This window comes from Protopterus annectens, chromosome 11.part0 (assembly GCF_019279795.1).
Source record: "Protopterus annectens isolate FY-2018-M chromosome 11.part0, PAN1.0, whole genome shotgun sequence".
NCBI classification, from domain to species: domain Eukaryota; kingdom Metazoa; phylum Chordata; order Ceratodontiformes; family Protopteridae; genus Protopterus; species Protopterus annectens.
In genome coordinates this window covers 301,867,621-301,888,336 of record NC_056745.1, presented here as the reverse complement: position 1 = coordinate 301,888,336, position 20,716 = coordinate 301,867,621, and the positions used below count along the sequence as shown (strand labels likewise).

General features: G+C 42.8%; 1 protein-coding gene across 1 annotated transcript in view; it reads left to right on the top strand.

Moving 5' to 3' along the window:
• The window catches only part of PYROXD1 (pyridine nucleotide-disulphide oxidoreductase domain 1), a 940,027-nt gene that overhangs the window by 257,849 nt on the left and 661,462 nt on the right, over nucleotides 1–20,716 (top strand). The window contains exon 4 of the mRNA XM_044087812.1: nucleotides 2,195–2,323. Within this exon, the coding sequence (XP_043943747.1) occupies nucleotides 2,195–2,323 (129 nt within the window). The remainder of the gene's footprint in view (nucleotides 1–2,194; nucleotides 2,324–20,716) is intronic.

The window sequence follows — 20,716 nt, the reverse complement described above, 5'->3', positions numbered from 1 at the left end:
ATTTATTCTGTATGGTTTTTAAGCTATTTTACTGCTTTGACTGGCTGGAGTAATAAACCTGTGTTTTTACCAATATTTTGGATCATTTCATGCCTGTGGATTTTTTTTCGGCAACAGCACAGAGTGGGTTGTTTGTTCCTTGTGGTGTTTTCTCCACTCTGGTCACTGGTGGTTTGGTTTCTACATCCTGAGACTTAGCAATTTAGTCATGGTGTAAACTTGAGAATACCCATCCAGTCATCTAGCTTTAGTTTGCATGAAGATATTGGATCACATTTTAACGTGCAGAGTTGCTGGCTGATGACGCAATCTCTTAATCACATTCTGTTTATCTGCTGATGAAGGTTTAGATCTGAGACAGTGGAGGACAAAGGCCACTTGATCTCTAATGGTACAAATCCCCCCTCTTCAGGAGTTAATAAGTCAGAGTACAGACACAGGGCTTTCTGTTTTCCTCTTTAAGATCAGATAACGTTTTGGAGCTTTTTGAGTTTGATATGTCACGTGAGATGCATAACCAAATTTTGAGTTGTATTCTATAGTGCATCCGATCAGTGCTTGAATAAAGGAGAATAATAGCCTCTTTGGATCCGAATGAAATACATTCGGCTATCAGTTGTATTAAGTAGAATTTTCTGACTGCAGTTGTCACATGATTGGGATTGGGAGCCAATAACCTAAGTGCCCAGTTCCCTGACTACCTTTTTGTTAAGTATGGCTGAACTTTCTATATTGTATGTTTTGGGTAATTTCATTTTTCTGAACTTTCATATCAAATATTATCATAACTTCAGAATTGTACCATTTTTTGTTATATTTTCCCTTCTATGTTCTCCTGTTGCATCCGTGCTATTGCAGATCAAGTCATTTCCTGCTTAAAGCTGATTATTTCTCCGAAAATTAGATGTTTAAACAGATTCATCATCAAAATTATTTTTCCTTAACTTTGGTGAGAAAATGGAGCAATTTTAATCAAAATATTTTAACCCTCTTTTTTTCTTACTGTGTAGCAGATGGGAAGATTCAGGTAGTAAAATATGAAATTTTGTGACAGCTTCATTTGAGGAGCTGTTAAAATATTAGGCTTGGTCGATACCCTTTTTGCGTGTTAGTGTGTCATAACGTAATTTTGCTAAATAGTGAACATATGGATAAATATTCCCTTGGTTGAAGAATTTGAGATTTCTTGATATATTAGACCATTGTAGATATTTGGCTGGGCAGATTTGCTCAAAGCACTAGTTACACATCTACAGCTAATATAATCAAAACATCCTTGAGTAAACCTGCAGTTTTGGCAGGCATTTTAAGAAATGATATACAAATTTTGGGATTGCTGTTTAGTGCTTTTTCCAAGGAGTGTCCAACCTCATGAACACATATACACATAATAAAGTATTCTGATAAATGTTTTCCACTTTTCCGTTGCACAGATAAATTTCATCTCATCAGCCTCTTCCTGTTTGTGTCAAGTCTGGAAACAAACATACACTCTTATTGCCTTTTCAGTCTTGTTGTACTCATTGTGTAACTTGCTGTAATGCCTGTTCTTCCCCTTCAAAACTGGTTACTTAATTTAACTATATAAATGGAGTATGTTCAGTCTGTGATTCATTAGGGACAGATGTATTTTATATTTTTGGAGTTGAGTAAATTCTTTGACAGAAGTATGAAATTGAAGAATGTCGCAGTATTATTAACTCAGTTATCACAGATGCCAGGATTATTTGGAATTTATGATTTTTTAAAAGGAAAGCAAAGCTTTCTTTTCAATTCTGTCAGTATTAATGAAATGTGCTGGCTGGATTTAAAAGCTGTTCTAGTTGATGCATTTGGTGTTAACAGAAGATATGCAAACACCTTTAACTCAACACAAAGTTCCAGAGAATATTTTATGAATTGGAAAATGATATGGGGCACAATTCTGGACATTACTTATGTGTAAACAGAATCTCCAGGTTTATTTGTCAAAATAACAGCTTTTATTTTACTGACATTTTGTTATACTTTCTTTCTAAAAGTCAGAATTATTTGATTCTGTAGTTGTATGCTGTCTTTTCAAAATGTATTCTTATGTTTTGGGTCTCATACATACATAATTCAGATATTGACTTAGAGAGCTCATAGTTTGTGAACAGAAAGATTTCCATTATTTGGAAAATAGTTGATTTGCTTTGTGTGATTTAAATTACAGAAAGTTTTTACTGAAGATGGAAGATGCTACTCTTATGAAAAACTTTGCATATGCACAGGTGCCAGGCCAAAGCTGATTGCCAAAGAAAATCCTTTTGTTTTAGGAATCCGTGATACAGACAGCGCACAGGTAACATTTAGTGATACTTGTGTGCTTTTTGTTTGCTTGTGTGTCTGTCATGTCTGTCTGTTTGTCTATCTTTCTGGATTTGTATGTGTGTGCGTTTGAGAGTGAGTGCAATGTATGTTCATAATGTATCTGTAGATGTCCTTCCAAGACCACTGTTGCAGTATTACTGACTAACTGGGACATCCTGCCAAGGATAGCTGTTCATCTGGTCAGCATGCCAAAAGCCTGGGTTCCTACTTTTGATGCTGTACGTTTGAAGTATGACTTAAGCCCAAAGGTGGGAGGTACATAAGGAACAAATTACCTTCCCTTACACCAGCCCAAATTCAGAACTTTGCTTCTTGAGTCTGTGAGATACATGCTGTGTGTACAGCTTCCTAGCTATTGAGCAGATAAGTACCTTGTTGATGACCCCTCCTTTTATTATTGTTCTTCTTAATTATCATACATGTTATCGAAGAGACAGAAATATGACTGTAGGGGGCAAATTCTTCACTGGGATTGCAATCGAAATCGAAAAAAAAAAAAAAGTCTAAGAGGGCTTCTGCTGTTCATCCTGTCCCGGATGTCTCTGTTGTATCTCATGAGGATTCCTGTGACCATCTGGTTCCTACAGTTGCTTCCTGTATCTCAATGATGGTGAACCTTTTGGGCTTGGTGTGTCAAAAATTTGGAAATGCCTATCATGCCCCCCCCCCCCCAACCGAACAGAAGAGAAACAATTCTTTACATATTCATTTATTTAAAAAAATACAGTCCAATTGTGCGCTGCCATGTATTATAAATGTAAAATAAAAATCAGTGACTTACAATAGAGAAAATGATATGTGCAGTGATAATTGGGCTTAAAATAGTGCACCAATAAATTACCCTGCTTTTAGTAGTAATTTTAAATTCAACTGAAAAAATATGGACTACATTGCATTTGATTTTATTAACATCAGTTAATAGCTTTTTTGTTGCTGAGTTTTAATAGGTAAGTGCACAGTCTCATATTTCTTGTATTTTTGTTCATTCAGTATCTTTGGTAATTTGGGTGTTACTGGTGTGTCACCCAAAACGTCATAGCATGTCACCTTTGACATGTGTGTCATAGGTTCACTATTAGTGCTATCTTGACCCTGTTGGAGGCTAATATCCTCAAATTTTAGTTAGAGGGGGAAGGTACCTGGTTCCCTGATTTAAGTCTATCTGGGCTCTGAGTGTTTTTATTTTTTTATTTTTTTTTTTTTCAGGCAGTCAGGCAGGCATTCCATTGAAGAAAAAGCAGAAGACCAAACACACTTTGCCTACCCAGAAAAAAAGGAATTCTTGGGAGGAAAGGCACAAATTTACATAGGGGCTCTTTAAAGCTGTTATGTCTCTCAAGCCCCCTCAATACTTTTAGGCTGCTCCTTTTGCTGTTCGTCCATCTTCCATCCCTTTAAAGTAACAGAGAAGACTCTTCCTGTGAGGATGAAGATCAGGATTTAGAAGATAATTCTGTGGCAGTTCTAGTTTAGAACCTCAAAATCTCGAAAGGTCAAAATTCACATACTCAAGCATGCAAAACCCCAAAAGAATCACATCATTAAGAAATCGGGTGTGGGACCTGCTCTCATTTCCATTCCCCTCCATCAGGATTAATTTTATCCTCTTTCAGCCACTATATGTTCCTAATTTACAAACGTTTTCTTCACTGGTGGATCTAGTCAGATGATCACTTCCTAGACAGACTGTCCTAGAAATGAGAGCGGTCATACTTGCGTTGCAAGCCTTTCAGGATATTCCCCCTCTGGGGACTACTGCAATGCACACCTACAACATGTCAGTAACTTAGTATGTCAAGCAGACAAGGAGGAGCCCATTCTTACTCCTTGTGCAGAAAGGCCATAAGTGTTTGGGAATGGGTGATTTCTTCAAACCACTTTCTAAATGCAGTACACTACTTGGGTCCCCAAATCCCTAATTACTTCTTCCGTACTTAATGGATTACCACCTATGTGGTAATTTGTGGGCACTTTGTTTTTCCCAAAGGGGATGACTATGCACTTTTTGGTATTTAGCTTTAGGCCATGGCTCTGGTATCAGTTATCCGTCTCTGTGAGACCCTTTTGGAGGATGCTTGTGTCAGTCGGCGAGTCGATTATGGCACCCAGTTTGCAGTCATCTGCGAACTTGGTCAGCCATAGTCCTCCCATGTTAGCCTGTACCTCAGAGAAATATATACCGAACAAGAGAGGTCCCTGGACTGAGCCCTGTGGGACGCCACTTGTAACTGGTTTAGAGTCTGACATGGCACCTGCAATTCTGACCATGTGGGTTCTATCCCTGAGCCAGGTTGCAACCCATCTTGTGACATAGGGGTTGATATTTAAGCTGGTGAGCTTATTTATGATGCCCGAGTGAGCTTATTTATGATGCCCGAGTGGGGTATTGTGTCGAAGGCTTTTGCGAGGTCCAGGTAGGCTGTGTGGACTACCTTCCCTTCATCTATGGCCTTGGTGACTGTTTCAAAGAAGTCGACCAGGTTCAAGAAGCAAGATCTGCCCTTAACAAAGCCGAATTGGGTAGGATCCAGTGTTTGGAGGTTCCCAATGTCTTTGTTTATGAGTTCCATGATGATACGCTCCATAGCTTTGCAGACCAGGCTAGTCAGGCTTATAGGGCGATAATTTCCGGGGTCCATTGTGGCACCACCTTTGTGGAGTGGGACCACTGTTGCTGTACGCCATTCCTTGGGTAAATATCCTGTAGTAAGGCTGAGATTGAGCAGTGACTTTATGTGAGGGTTCAGTTCTTCTTGGAGCTCATGTAAGATGCAGCCCGGGACACCGTCTGGTCCCATTGATGCTGTGTTTTTTGCTTTGGAGAGGGCAGCTCTCACCTGTGCATCTGTGATGTCAGGGAGGCTACACTTTGTTGGGATAGACATTTGCTCTTTTGGGGGGAAGGGAGGGAGAAGTTTGCACTGAACCTGTCTGCCAGGATGTTGGCAATGTCTGTGGGTTCAGTGTATTTTTTGTCATTTTGCACTAACTCAGAGCATATCTGGGAGTTGCCACCCAGGTTCCTGACATAACTAAAGAAGGCCTTGTGATTATCTTTAGCATCTTGTGCAATTTTTCTTTCGATGCTGGCCTTAGATGATTTTATGAGGGATCGTAGTTTCTTGCTAGTACTGATCAGAGATGCCTTCCCTTCTTGGGATTTTGCTCTATCATGTAGTAGCTTCCTCCTTCTGTTGTATATTTTATTTATGGCTGGGGTCCACCAGACATTGCATAGACATTACAAGTCAAGTAACTTGTTAAAAGAAACCTAAGAATGTTTTTGACTGTGTTATTTAACCATGTCTCCATTGTATTTTGTTTAGATGTGTTAGTGAAGCAGTGAATTAACTATTCCTGCACTAAACTGCAAATACTTTTTTCTTTTCTGCTGTACAGCCGTGCAAGCATGTGTGTGTTACTGCAGCATCATGTAATTCAATACAAACAAGAGAAAATGTCATTATTGGCTGTATTCCACAGTGTGTTTCAAAGCATGGGCTGTACGTTACCATATCATTTTGACCAATATATTAAGATTCAGAGCTCAGCATCTGTTTTATTGTATGGTAGACTGATATAATAAATAGTATTATTCTAAAAGTAGTACATATTGCTTGCCAGCTCATTTACTTTCCTTGTATTTAGAAAATTTTAATTGGTTATTAACTGCAATTTGGGGCTTTAAAAAAGAAAAGAACAACTTTTCTTCATCCCAAAAAAATCAAGTGTGCAATGAAGAGTCACTTGAAATTTGTAGGTGTCTACTGGCCTTCAGCTAGGACATTACATTGTAGATATATCCTAGTGTCAGAAGTCTCATTAACTGTTTTTAATAGGTAAAAAAAACATTTGTGCATCAGGAACAGTTGAAGCATATTCATGTGACACATTGCATGATTATAATCTTGTAAGGATTGCTTTCAGGTCAGTACACCCCTCCCCCTCTTTTTTCCAGGTTTTTTTTTTTCCTTAAGTGTTTTGCTGTGAGATAGTATGCATTGGAAGAGGACAGGATTAAATGATGCTGCTTCTGAAACATAAATATAGTAGGTTTTAGCTGCCTGGTAATTAGGCCTTTTTCATGTCAGATTCTGACATCTAGCTTCTCATCAACTTGCCAAGAGCTTGTTCATATATTAGTAAGAAGTTAATATCATTACTGCTGAACCGGTGCCAACATGGGAGCTATTCATAGTGTACATTGTTCCTGTGATTCTCAACTTTATCCAGGATTGTAGGGGAGTAGACGTCTATACATGTATTCACTGAAAGATGGAAAAACTGATCACTGAATGGACACACACACACACACACACACACACACACACACACACACACTCTCATTCCTCCCCACACTGCATTACCCTTGAGGGCAGTTTAGACGATCACCAGTTAAATTACAGCATGTTTTCTAGATGTGTGTAGAAATTACAGCACCCACTGAAAACCCATGTTTATTGCAAGGAGAGTATCTAGACTTCACACGGGGCGCCCCAACTGGGAAATGAACTGCATAACCAGTACTATGTGGCAACAGAGCTAACTGCTATGACATTGTGCTGCCCTTCCTTACTTTTGATTGATTTTCTTTTAATGTTTTCTGGGTTTACGTATTCTGATGGGCATTTCTTGCTGCATTCTCTTCATTCTTTAGACAAAGTCCATTCTGTTTGCTTCTGTGGTGTCAGCAGGCAGTAGAATAAATTGGCAGAAGAAAATGGGATTTTAGCTGTTGCTTGGGATTCTTTGTCAGTGGAATATGAAATTAAGGGTGTATACTCAAATAGGGTGAATTACTAAAAAGACAGGTTACATATATTTTGTTTGGCTTTTACAGCTCTGCTTCCCTTAAAGATGTTTGAATCTTTACCCAACGAGCTTGAATTTCATGATTGACAGGCAAATGCTCTTTTTAGCATCCTTGAGTTTAGTTACTTTTATCATGTGGTGATTTTCCATTTTCCATTTCCGCACTGTAGCACATTGAAGTGTGATCTCGGAGTTGGTATATTTAAGTAGCGGGGTGTGTGGGGGATGCAGGGGAGCTTGCCCCCCCCCCCCCGCTTAAACCCTTTACTTTAACTTTTTTTGTTTTAAATATTCATTTTTAATATATTTGAACATTTGAAAGTTCGATCACTAAAGTTCGATCTTTAGTGATTCAAACTTTTAAGCGTTCAAATATATAAAATAGACCCTTTTTATTTTGGTGGTAAAGGTTGTGTTATTTACTTTTAAAAGATGGGGTAATTGTTTAAAGTGCTTTTTACTGTGTTTTAATGTGGAAAAAGTTACTTTTCTATAACTTACCTTTTTTTAAACAACTATTACTGTTAGGCTTTCCCGGGAATCTGACACCTTTTACAGCTTAACCATAGAACAGCCTACCCAGTTCCATCTTCTTCCAACCACGAAAAGAAAAGAAATTGTTAAGCAGGCTGATAACATGCCCCCTCCCGGTGATTGACTCTGCTGTAACCAAAGCTGATTCCTCTAATCATCTTTTTCCATGGGTCCTGCTGGCGTAGTCCTTACAGCCACCATAGAATTGGAAGTTATACATATCCTCTGCAGTTGTTGGCGTGTTCTTGGTGGGCAAGAGAGAGAACTCCTGTCAGTCCTGGGAAAAGAAGCAGAAAATGCCACTGTGCTTTGCCAGAATGCTGTGCCCATCTTCTGGGATGTTTCTGCCAGTAAATGTGGGTTTGTCTGTTCAGAAATTTCTGCCAAATGGAAAACTTAAACATATCCTTTCTGTCTCAGTTACCCCGATTAGGACTAATTTATTGGGCTAGGCTTAGGGGTTAGTGTTGGCTGTTGACCATTACTGTATGTCTGTTTCAGGTAAAAGAAAAATAGATTCTTCATTTTCTGAAGAGATTCAAGAGTTTGAACCTCAAAATGATTCTCAAAGCACAGATTATGTGTTGTCTGCACAGAATTCTAATTCAGATTTTGAGGAGAGTGTGGCTTAGATCAGTATGTTTGAAGGACTTTCTTTTTCTGAAACGATTTCAAGAATGAATCATTTGTTTCAGTAGGAAAACGGTCATGTTTGTCAGTCCCCAGAAAGTGTGATTTGTTACAGCTGGAATATCTAGAAGCTACTCCTGTTCCTCCTCTTCTATCTGCTTTGGAGGATGTTATTATCACAACCTGCAGCTTCCTTGACAGCAAGCCTGCTACCCTCCCAAAAACTATATAAAATGCCTCAGTCTTTTCAGTTTTTATACACTCATGCCAGATTTGATCCAGCTGCTGTTAAACATTTGGTTGATACTAATCCCCATTCTTCTGAGAAGTATGGGAAGGGCGATGATAAATTTGGGGGAGAAGTGTGTTTTTTTGTAACACTTCTTTTTAGAATTTGTAACTGTCAACTTGTATGTTGAAGTTTATGCTTGCCTCTTGCGAGGACATGAGGAATATTTTGACATCTGCTCTGTTTAACTGAGTGCCTCCTGTGCCTTAAGTGACTATTCACTGTTTGAAATGTGCTTATGATTCTCCTGATGCACCTCCACGGCTGCTGACGCAGGAACTGTTAAGATGAGCTTTGTCTGGCTGCATTCTCAAAACCTTCCAGAGGTTGTCAAAAATGAGATTTTAAATTCTTCTTTGGATAGATTAGTAGTTTTTGGACCTTCTGCTGCAGAGATCATTAAAAGTTTGCTAAGAGAGGAAAGCTCATTCAAGAGATCCCTGAGACTTTTCAATCTATTTGCTAAGGGATTCAGTGCTCCCTCCACAACTTTTTTAAAAAGCAAAATAAACAGTCCCAGCAAGCTGCTGGTAAGCAAATGTTTACAAAGCAATGTCATGGAGGTTCCAGAAAGAAAGCAGGGAGCCTCCTAGAATAAAGGACAGTATAATAAGTCTGAACAAATTACTCTATGAAGGATTTCTACACCCAAACCCTGACAGTTCTTTAATCCATCTAGAAAGTCTGAACCACAGTTTCTCTCTTTAGTGGCAGTTAATTTTAGACAGATGGGTTCTGACAATAATCTGTTAAGGCTACAGATGGCAGTGGGAATTTCTTCTTCCTTTTTAGGGGAATTCTTCCTCACCAGACTTAACAGACTCGTCTTTTTTTTCTACTGCCATTCATCATGTGCTTTCTTGGGGGGGTGATGGAAGCTGTCCCTCCTCCTTCTCTTCCTCAGTTAGAAGGAAGGGTTTTTATTCCAGGATGGTTCCTAGTGCCAAAGAAAGAAAGAATCTTGGGGACCAGTTCTGGATCTTTTTTTTTTGTGTGATGGTGATAGTTAAAAATGTTGTCTTGTCGTAACTTATCTCCTATTCCTCATTTGAGTTTTAGATTTATAAGATGCAAATCACCACATTGCTATTGATCCAGATTTCAGATGTTTCTTAGTCTTCTGTTCCTAGGTAACATTCACCTGTCTGCCTTACCCAGTGGTCTATCTGCTGCTCCAGTGGTGTGTACAGATTGTCTGGTTTCTATGAAGATTGTCTGGTTCCTATGATAGCCTAGGGCTGACTGCAAGGTATTTACATGTTTCCATATTTAGATGATGGTTCTTATCTTTACAGAGTCTTTTTCAAAATGTCAGGAATCTCTCTCTTTTGGGAATGGGATCTCCTCCACAAGTTGAGATTCTAAGAGAACTTACATAAGTCTTTTCTGACTACCTCCTTGAAAGATTGTTTTCTTGGGGTGTCTCCTGATTAACTCAATTCAAACAGCTTTTCTTCTGCGGAAAAAAAATCTGTATTTAGATCTGTACCTGGGTTTTTCCTCTCAGGCTACCGTCTCAGCAAGGGAGTTCCTCAAGATTCTAGGTCTCATGGTAGCTATGATGTTCATGATATGTCTTGGAAGACTCCACATGAGAAAAATCCAATGCTACCTGAAACCTATTTGGTCCCAGCATTAGCATCCCCTGACTTTTCAAATTCTAGTTTTGTGATTTGTGGAAAGGGAGACTTGGTGGGGAGACACCAAATTTCTCAGATTCCAGGTATCCCATTGTCCTTTCTAGCTCCAGCACAGTCACAACAGACATGTCAGAATTTTCATGGGACGATGCGTCTTTGGGTATAAAAGTGCAGAGTCTTTGGAGCAAAAACAACCAAATCACACAAACATAAACGATATTAGCTGCTACAAATGTTTGTTCTCTCAAACATGTATGGTCTGTGGGACCTCTGCAAGTGTTTGCATGCAACATCACAGTCAGACTAGCCTGGTTAGCTTGGGATATAGCTTCACACCATAGTCTCACTCTATAGGCACCCTACATTCTTTTGGAGCAAAATTGTGTGGCAGAAAAGCTAAGTATGTCAAGGGAAGACCCACACAATCAGAGGATCTTTTAAGATTTGATCCACCTTTGGAGAGTTCCTCAAGTAGATGTGTTTTACCTCCACTCTGAACAATCCACAGGCACGATTCTGCTCTAGGACTCTATTCAAGAAAGTCTGGAAGACAGATGCCTTTTCCTTTCCTTGACCAGGAATGTTCCTGTATACTTTTCTACGCTTTCCACTGATATCCAGAGTAATTCTGAAGGCTCAGAAGGAATCCCTCAAGATAGTGACTCCCTTCTGGCCCAGGCAACAGTAGTTCTTTTAGAAATGGCCATGGGCAATTACCACAAGCTTCCTCACTGATTGGATTTACTCACACAAGATCAGGGATGTTTGATACACCCCAACCCCAGTCAACTTCAACTGACTGCCTAGATGATAGGGTCTTTAATTTCTTTAGGCACCTGTTTATTGAGGATGTGTAGCAGGTACTAAAAGAAACAAGAAAGGTTCTTACTAGAAAATCATATATTCGCAAATGGAAAAGGTATCCTAGCTGGTACCGGCAGTATAACCAGTAACCATTCAGGGGTGGTAGTTCTCTGGTCTTACTATAGTTGTGTGAGCTACTTTCTGATTACCTTTCTTACTCCTCCATCAAGGTTCATTTATTGTCCATTTCAGCACGTCTGCTCGTGGGTCCTCTTCTTTCAATGCATTCTCATATTAAAATGTATTTGACAGTGGTTTTGTACAAGAGGCCTCCAAGAAAATGGGTGGCCCCCTCCTTGTGATCTTACTTTTGTGTTAGAAAAGCTGACATTTACTCCATTTGAACCAGCTACTCTAGCTGACCTGTGATTCTTAACCTGGAAAACCATTTTACTGATTGCTCTGACCTCTGCAAAAAGAGCATTGGAGTTGCAAGCTCTTGTGGTGAGTCAGCCCTGTCTCATTTTCCACAGTCAGGATTTCTTTGAAAACTAATCTTTCTTATAATCAAAGTGGCAGCCAAGTTTACTTTAAGCCACTGTCCATCTCTTTGTTTTCTTAGAAATGAGGGAGAAAGGATATGCCATATCCTGAGTGTACTCCGATAACTTTTGTACTGTCTTGACAGAGCTAAATCTTTCAGATCCTCGGATCAGTAATTCATTTCTTGTGAAGGTGGGAAGAAAGGATAACCTTCATCAAAGCAGACTATTTCCAAATGGTTGTCTCAGGTTGCTACCTTTTGTTTTTCTCACCACAGCAAAACTGTTGCAAGCAGGGTCAAGACACAATCTTCTAAAGCCAAGACTTCATCTGTGGCTTTTTGGAAAGAACTGGACTCTGGAAGTATTCTAGAAGCAACAACTTTATCTTTTCTACGTGTTCTAGGAAGCAGTACAAGCTGGATTCCTTCTTCAGGTCTAGATCAGACTTTGCTGGTACCATTCTCCAAGGGCTTTTGGACCCTTCCCCTTCCACCTCCCAGTTATTCTAAGCTATGGTAGTTTATTTTTATAGCTTAGACTACTGCAGAAGTAATCAGTAAGAAGAACATAGTATAGTTGTGCAAGTAGACTTTACATAACAGTAGATGTTTGAATGGTCACTGTTGCAGTAGCCACTCAATTCCTCCATTCCCCTTGTTTTTTGGTACTGGTGTGTGGACATCTTGTTTTTTTCTTTATTGTTCCTAACAATATTATGTCAGGGTTTATACTCCCTCTCAGTTGGCATGAAAGTCCTGAAGGGCTTAGCTCCCAAACTAGTGTTTTATCCAGCTCAGCTTGAGCTGCCTAACTGTTTGGACACATGGAAGTTGCCCTGAAGCTTTCAAAGATGGCTGGCTGTTATAATCCACATAGCATAGGCCAGTTAGTGGCTGTCCAGTTTTTCTGCATAATGGTAGAGACCAGTACATTGTCCAGGATGAGAGGGGTACTTTTATCTGGTTCTAGTTCTTCTCAACATCCCTATTATATGGAAGGGACTCTTTGGATCCCATACCTCTATGCTCTTGCAGGAGAACTGTTTAGTGTTTACGTCTTGTGATCTTACAGCTTAATGACCAGGATTCTCCCTTTGGTTTCCTCTTGTTTAGTGGAGTTGGATACCACTCTCTGCAGCGGGTTGCTCTTTAATATTCCCAAGTGACTGTTGAGGCCAAATCCTGGAAAGAGAACTGTGAGTACCCTTGGGAAGGAGGGAGGCTGGCTTCGTGTAGCCCTGGCTTGGGATTCCTAAGGGTGCATTAATGCAGGGATATCCCTTTACTTCGTATTGGTCTCGTGGGACTACAGTGTGTTTTCAAGATGCTTTACTTGGTTCCTGCACAGTTTATTGTCTTTTTCAATGCAAACCTGTGCTGTCCCATTGCTAGCTGCATCTGTCATTTGAGTAGCCCCAGGAGTTCATATGACAGCATAAATATGGACATGGTTTGAGACTTGATTGTATTCTCTGGGCTTGCATGAATGCAGTAATATTCTTCATGATGCTATGGTATTATGTCTGAGAATATATGGATTACTGTGGAATAAGTCTGTGGCAGCAGACCTACCTCAGTGTGTTATTCCCATGCAGTGAGACCCATGATGACATTAACCAGTGAACCATGAGTGGGACCCATTATGTTGCTGTCTAAAAGTTTGCTTATAGGTATTTTCTTGCCTAGGCACTCTTTTAGTTTTAGTCATTGGCAGGGGGTTTTGTCCATTTAGAGCTAAGGTGGGTACTACTGATATTATTCCATTGTGTCTAGTTTCATCTGGAGCCTCTGTTCTCTTTTTGGCACTGCAGTCAGTTCACAGTGTGTTACCTTATTAAACGAAGAGACCAAGTGAGACCAGTGCCCCTTTGTGTGTAGTGATTGATTGTGTGTAGTCTTAATTTGGTTGATTGGGCTTCTGTTTTTCAGTAGTTCAGTAGTTGACATTTTTTCTGGGTAGTGTGAACCACATTGCTAAGTCTTCTCCTGGAGCTGCATCTTCAGGGACCATAGTTAAACAGAGTATCCAGAAGTTAAGCACTCTTCAGACTAGCCCTTCTGCTGCTATCAGGATTATACCACTTCCCTTCTCCAGCACAGTATAGCAAGTTGAAAATTAGGAGTTTTAGGTGGTGGTGGTTGTATATTTTCTGGTTACTCTCACTGATTCCACATTTCATTAGAGTTCTGAAGGGAAGATCATTCTCTTTCCCTCTACTTTTTGATGGACAAGTTTAAATATGTATTTGGTCTTACAGTCCATGAATGGTGAAGGACATTCCCTTTGCTTTAGTCAAAGATGGTACCCCTTGATTGGGGCAATTACTTGCTCCAGCTCAGAGCTCAACTCGGGGGACATGAAACTTTTGGAAAGCCATCAGCTCAGGCCTCCAAGTGAAAACACGTCTTATTTTAACAGAGCAGTATTGTGTACTGCCTCATTTCATCAGTTACAGGTGCTGCTGCAGTTGCAGATGTCTTTATGCTTGAGCTTCATTTTCTTTCCATGGTATTTTGTTGACCATTCCTTTGGATATGTTCCTTCTCTGTGTCTCCCACTTTAAGGGCTTTCTTACATTTTAGGAGAGTTGAACTTGAAATCTGATGGGCCTGCATGTCATTGGGTCTTTGGGTCAAGTGGTGTTCATCTGTGAACCAAACTCTTTCTAGTAGCTCCATCTTCTCAAGAAGGTCCTTGAAGCTTCAGATTTCCATTTGTGGTACCATCCTTTGACCCCCTGCTGGGGTTTGGCATCCCAGCCTAGGGTACTCTCTCTAGAAGTAGCTTTGCTTTTTGTCTTAACATAGTCAGTCTTTTACCTTTTCTTCAGTGGGATGGAAGTAAAAGAAGGGACCCCTCCATTCCCTTCTGCTCAGGGTCTCCTCTGCAGCAGTTGCACTTGGACACTTAATTCATTCAAATAAACATCTTCTTGGTTTCATGGAGAGAAGGGCTCCCATTTGCTGGTTTAACACTTAGTAGCGTGACAACTTTAGTCTCCTCACCCATTGGTTGGCTTATACTGCTCTCTCATTCGCTCTTCAAAGCCTGCTGCTTCCATTGCTTGCTTTAGAATGCCTTATTGCAGACTTTGGTACTGCAACCTCAGGGTCTGCAATATTTCCCTTTTCTCTAAGCTTTATAGTCCTTAACAAGACTTTGACTGTTAAGCCAATTTCTGGGACACTGCTTACGAAGCCAAACATACATTTGAGTTTTCTTCTGGTGTGGTCCTCCAGCACCTTCCACATTGGTAATTTACTGCTTCAGTTTTAACCATGCCATAGGCAATTTTAACCATGCCATAGGTCCATTCATAATTCATCTGATAAGGTAAGAAAACTTTTAGTTATGTACTCACCATAACTTCAGATGTTTGGGATCCATCTCGCCTACATTCTGACTGATGAGTTCGGAGCCGATCCCTCGGCTCCGACTCGGCACGCTTATGCCAAAGAGCGAAGTCTCTTATTGGCTGAGCTTACTATATCCCAGGATGCACCACTACCAGTCCCCCAGATCTAGTTTGTCCGCATACATGCACACACGCATGCACTGCTTATATAACATCGACAGATGATACAAGATAAAAACAGTAGAACTCAAACCGTTCAATCTCTTCTGATCTCCAAGGCAGGGGGAAGGAGGGTGGGTATTAGGAATGTAGAGATGGATCCCAAACATCTGAAGTTATGGTGAGTACATAACTAAAAGATGTTATGTGATCCTATCTCGCCTACATTCTGACTGATGGGACAGTGTCCCTAGCACCTAAATCCTGGGTGGCTCACTGGAAAACACTCCTGAGTACCGTGGAACCAAATGATGCTCGCCCTTTAGATGCCACATCCAATTTATAGTGGGAAATGAAAGTGTGCAGGTTGGACCAAGTAGCCGCAGCACAAATCTCAGAAATAGCGAGCTTGGAATGAAATGCAATAGAGGTAGCCATAGCTCTAGTAGAGTGAGATTTGACAGATGTTGTAAGTTGCTTATTTGAAGAGGAATAAGCCTGAGTTATGCAATCTCTAATCCATTTGGCAATAGTAGCTTTAGTGATGGTTTTACCCAGTTTATTATCTGAAAAGGACACAAACAATTGATCTGGTTTTGCAATTTGTTGAGTCCTGTCTAGATAGAAGCGCAATTGCCTGTGAACATCCAATGTATGCAAGGTGTATTCCGCTTTGTTTGAAAATTTTGGAAAGAAAACTGGTAGCTCTAGAGATTGTTGGAGACAGAGATTAGAACAAACTTTTGGAACAAAAGATGGATTAGGCCTAAGTGATACTCTATCCTTGTGAAAAATCAAGTACGGTGGTTTGATAGATAGGGCTTGAAGTTCTGAAACTCTTCTTGCAGAGGTAATTGCAATTAAGAAGGCAGTTTTCCAAGACAGATATTTCAACTCACATGTAGCAGCCGGTTCAAAAGGGGAAGATGTTAAGGCACGAAGTACCAAATCAAGATCCCACGGAGGCGCAGGATGAAAAACTGGGGTCTTAAAAGCACAGCACCTTTCATGAAAGTTTTACATAATCTGCTGCTCATCAATGGTGGGTCTATGGATTCGTGAAATTTGGAGATAGCTGCTAGTTGGACTTTAATAGTAGAGACTGAAGATCCTTGATTAAACAAGGATGTTAAAAATTTCAAGACCTCTGGTATCGGGGCAGTAATAGGGTCTAAGCCTCTGAGTTGAGCCCAGATAGCAAACCTCTTCCACTTACTGTGATACAATTTCTTAGTGGTGGGTTTGTGGGCTGAAGATAAAATGTGAATAACTTCCGGGTCCAAGGTGTGATTTCTGACTAAAGTCGGAAGTGGAGAAGCCAAGCTGTTAATTTCAAAGTGTGAAGGGACTGGTGCTGTTGTCCCGACTGATGAACCAGAAGGTCGGAGTTAGATCCAAAACCAAGGACCGTCCAGAGTATATTTCTGTAGGTAGGGGAACCATACCTGACGAGGCCAATATCTGAGCAATTAGAATCATTGTGGACCCCAATTGGGAAGCTTTCTGGATGACTTTGGGGAGGAGTGGAACCGGAGGAAAGCATAAAGCAGTCCTGTTGGCCAAGGTTGGACTAGAGCATCCGTAGCTGCCTCTCCTTGACGGGGTCAAGGAAAAGAACCTTTGCACTTCGTGTTTTGTGGTGTTGCAAACAGGTCGCAGCACGGAATCCCCCATCTTTTGAAAATCTGAGCTGCTACTGTTTAGTTCAGGGACCACTCGTGAGGAGAGAGAATAGTCCTGCTCAGTCTGTCTGCCAATACATTGGATTTTCCTGGAATGTGGGTCGCTACCAGGAAGCGGTTGGTAGCCACTGCCCATTCCCACACCCTCATGGCCTCTCTGCAAAGGGGGTAAGATCTGGTCCCTCCTTGTTTGTTTAGATACCAGACCACCCACATGTTGTCTGTGTGGATAGCGATAATGCCTTGAGGGAGAAACTTGTGGAGGGCTTGTAGGGACAGAAGTACAGCCCTCATTTCCAACACATTGATATGGAGAAATGTTTCGTTTGGAAGCCAAGAACCCTGAACCGACCTGCCCAGACAATGCCCCCACCCGTCTGGGAGGCATCCGTTGTCAAGGTGGCCACGGAGGGGTATAACAAAAGGTCTTCCCTGATTCAGATTGGATGGCAGAAGCCACCAGCGGAGGTCCCGTTTGCACGTTTCTGTAATCAGTATGTGATGATTGAGGGGGAGATCCTGAAAAGACCATTGTGTCGATAACAGCCACTGAAGAATCCTCATGTGCAATCTTGCCAGAGGAACTAGGAGAACCGTGGCAGACATTGAACCTAAAAGTTGCAGGACCATCCTGGCTGGGGCTTTGGATCTTAGAAGCAGGGCTCGGACGTGACCTTGTAATGTTTGTATCCTTTCGGTAGGAAGGAAGATTCGCATTAATTTTGAGTCTATCTCTGCTCCTATGAATCTTATGCGCTGAGAAGGCAGCAAGACAGACTTTGACCAGTTGAATGTAATTCCCAGGGAAGCACCCAGGGAGATGGTGGCTTGTAGGTTCTCTAGTAGTAGATGCCTGGTGGTGGCAGTCAGGAGCCAGTCGTCCAGATAGGGAAACACTTGGAATCCGAGACTCCTCAGGTGAGCAGTCACTACTGCCAAACACTTGGTGAACACCTTGGGGGCTGTGGTGAGACCAAAGGGCAGTGCACAAAATTGGAAATGACTGTCTCCCAGGCTGAAGCGCAGATACTTCCTGGACGCCTGATGTATCGGTATGTGATAATAGGCGTCCTTGAGATCTATGGAGCACATCCAAACATCTTTCTCCAACAATGGGAGAATGGATTGTAAAGTGACCATTCGGAATTTGGACTTCATGACGGACTGGTTTAGTTTGCTGAGATCCAAAATGGGTCTCAGGTCCCCTGTCTTTTTTGGCACTAAAAAGAACCTGGAGTAATTTCCGGATCCGATCTGGTCTGTGGGGACCGGTTGGATGACTCCTTTTTCTTGCAGCTTTGAAGCTTCTACGGCTGCAATTTCCCTTTGACTGGGTGGCGGGTCCGGGATTTTTTTGGACGGTGGGGGTGTGTGTGTGAAGGGAATGGTGTAACCTCCGGCAATAATCCGAAGCACCCATCTGTCCTGAGTAATAGACTCCCAGGCTTTTAGGTGCTTGGCAACGGCACCCGACTGGCTCCGGAGCAGCACAGCCGGGCAATCCCTCATGGAGTGTGGGAGGCTGAAGAGCCACGAAAGGACTCGCGGTCTCCAGTGTTGCGGGGGCCTCTGCCGCCTCTGGGACGGCGTCTCCCAGAAAAATTTCCCCGTCCTCTGCCTCTGGAAGGGGAATCTTCCTGCTGTTGAGGAAAGAATTTCTGTGATTTACGGAACCACATCTTCCCTCCTCTTTTAGCCTTGGGATAAGGCCGAAAGGGAGTGGAATAACGTGCTCCCACGGCAGATAAAGTCTTTCCCTCTTGCTCACAGCGGGTAAGAGTGTCTTTACCTTGGGTCCAAACAAAGAGGACCCATCAAAGGGAGCGTCGGCAAAGGAAGACTTGAAGGCCTCCGCGAAATGACACAAACGGAGCCAGGCTTGTCTCCGTAGAGCCACGCCTGTGCCTGCCGCTCTGCCCGCCCCTTGCCGCATATGAAATGAGCCTCATGGACGAGTTAGAAATCGAGGTGAGGATAGCCAACTGAGAGCTAACCGACTGGGCTAGCTGCTCAGGTAGGTTACCTGAGAGGGAGTCTGAGAGCTCCTTGACCAGATCCCTCTGTAGTCTGGTGAAATGTGCAAAATAATTCAGGGACCTCAGAGTAAAGGCCGCTGAAGTCAGGGTGCGCTTCCCGTACCGGTCCATGCTCCTAGACTCCTTATTAGGAGGATGGACGGACGTTGAAGCCTCTGCCATGTCCTGCTGGGTAGCAGATGCCACCACCATGGCATCTACAGCCACGCCTATCGTAAAGAACTCCTTCTCGGGTGGGGCAGACAAAAATTTGTTAGGCGAGAAGGCACTGGTTCCACAGTATCTGGATGTTCCCACGCCCTCCGACAAACCAAATCCAGGAGCTCGTCGAAGGGCGGAGACACCCAGGAGGCGGAGGGCTGAGCCCCGAAGGCCTTGAGGAACACCGACTCATCAGCGGAGGGGGGTTTGGAATTCCAGCCGCCTCGTTGCTTAAGGATCTCTAGAATGTCTGCAAATGAGACATCATCCGAGGACGACTTTGGGGACCCCTCCGCATCATCAAGATCAGTGTCTGATGTAAGAGACTCGTCGGGGGAGTCCACGTGCTTCCTCTTGCACGATCTCTTCCTTGGGGGCTCCTCCGAAGACAACTCCGAAAGACCCTCAGGAGGAGGGGAACCCCAGTGGGGTAACCTCAGGCCCCGGGGCTCCGCTGCCTAGAGACAGGGGAACTGCCAAAGACCCAGTCTCCATGCCCAGGGAAGGTGCCGGTAAAGCCGTAGAGATGGCCGAAGAAGACTTGGCCAAGGCACTCCTCATAGCTCTGAAGGGTCCGGTCTCCGGAGCCATGATAGCAGACGGAAGTCCCGCGGCCGAAGCACCGAGAGGGAGGCTTGGAACCGACAGCATTGGTCCCGAAACGTCACCCCCGGGTCCGGCCGAAGAAGTCCGTGTGCTAAACTCGGACCCGAAGGCCGGGGTTGGAGTAAGGGTCGGAGCCGACCCTAGGATCTCCACTGGCTCCATCAGCACCTGCTCCGACGGAGCCGAAGCGGTCGGAGGAGGAATGGCAATGGAATGGGCTATCGGCTCCGAAGCCAAGTGGGTCGGAGCCGAAACAAATTTCTGAAAGACTGGGGACTGGAACAGTCTTTGGAGCACCCTGTCTATGTCCGAATCTGACATCCTTGATGACCTGGAAGAGACCGAATGGGTCCGAGTAGGCCTCTCCAACGGCTCCAAGGGACTAGGGGACCGGCTCCGAATCGACTCGACAATTATCGGCGCCAAGAAGTGTCCAAACCAATTTCCATCGGTGCGAAGAGGGCTTCGCGCCGAGGAGGAAGTGTCTGGCGGACAACCTTCATCGGCTCCGAGATCAGTGGAGCCGATGAAGGTGACCCGCCTCGATGTCCCAGCCGTCGGCTCAACCCAGAGGAGTCGAGGCTGGAGGCATCGAGGCAGACCGTTCCGCCCTCGGCTCCGAAGTCCGTGGAGCCGAAGGAGAAGCCTGCCTATGTCTTTTGGCGGTCGGTTCCGACGGACTGGTCGGAGCCGACGCCCTTTTCTTTTTAGCAGGAGAAGGAGAGGAAGCTAATGCCTCTTCAAATGAGGGTTTAATAAGGCCTTTCAAAATAAGTTTATTTTTCCTCTCTTGGAGGACCCTCGAGGAAAACGCGTGACACACGCTGCAGGACTCCTGCAAATGTTTGGCGCCCAAACAATACACACAGAGAGAGTGGTCATCTGTGATTGACATTTTAAAACTGCACTTAGTGCACTTCTTAAAGCCCGAAGGCCTAGGAGCCTGAGACATTATGGCAACAAATTTAGTAACTCTAACTATCACAGAAAAACACTTACTTTTCCTTTTTTTTTTTTTTTTTTTTTACACAAAGACTGTCACAACAACAGAAAAATTAACTAAAGGGATCC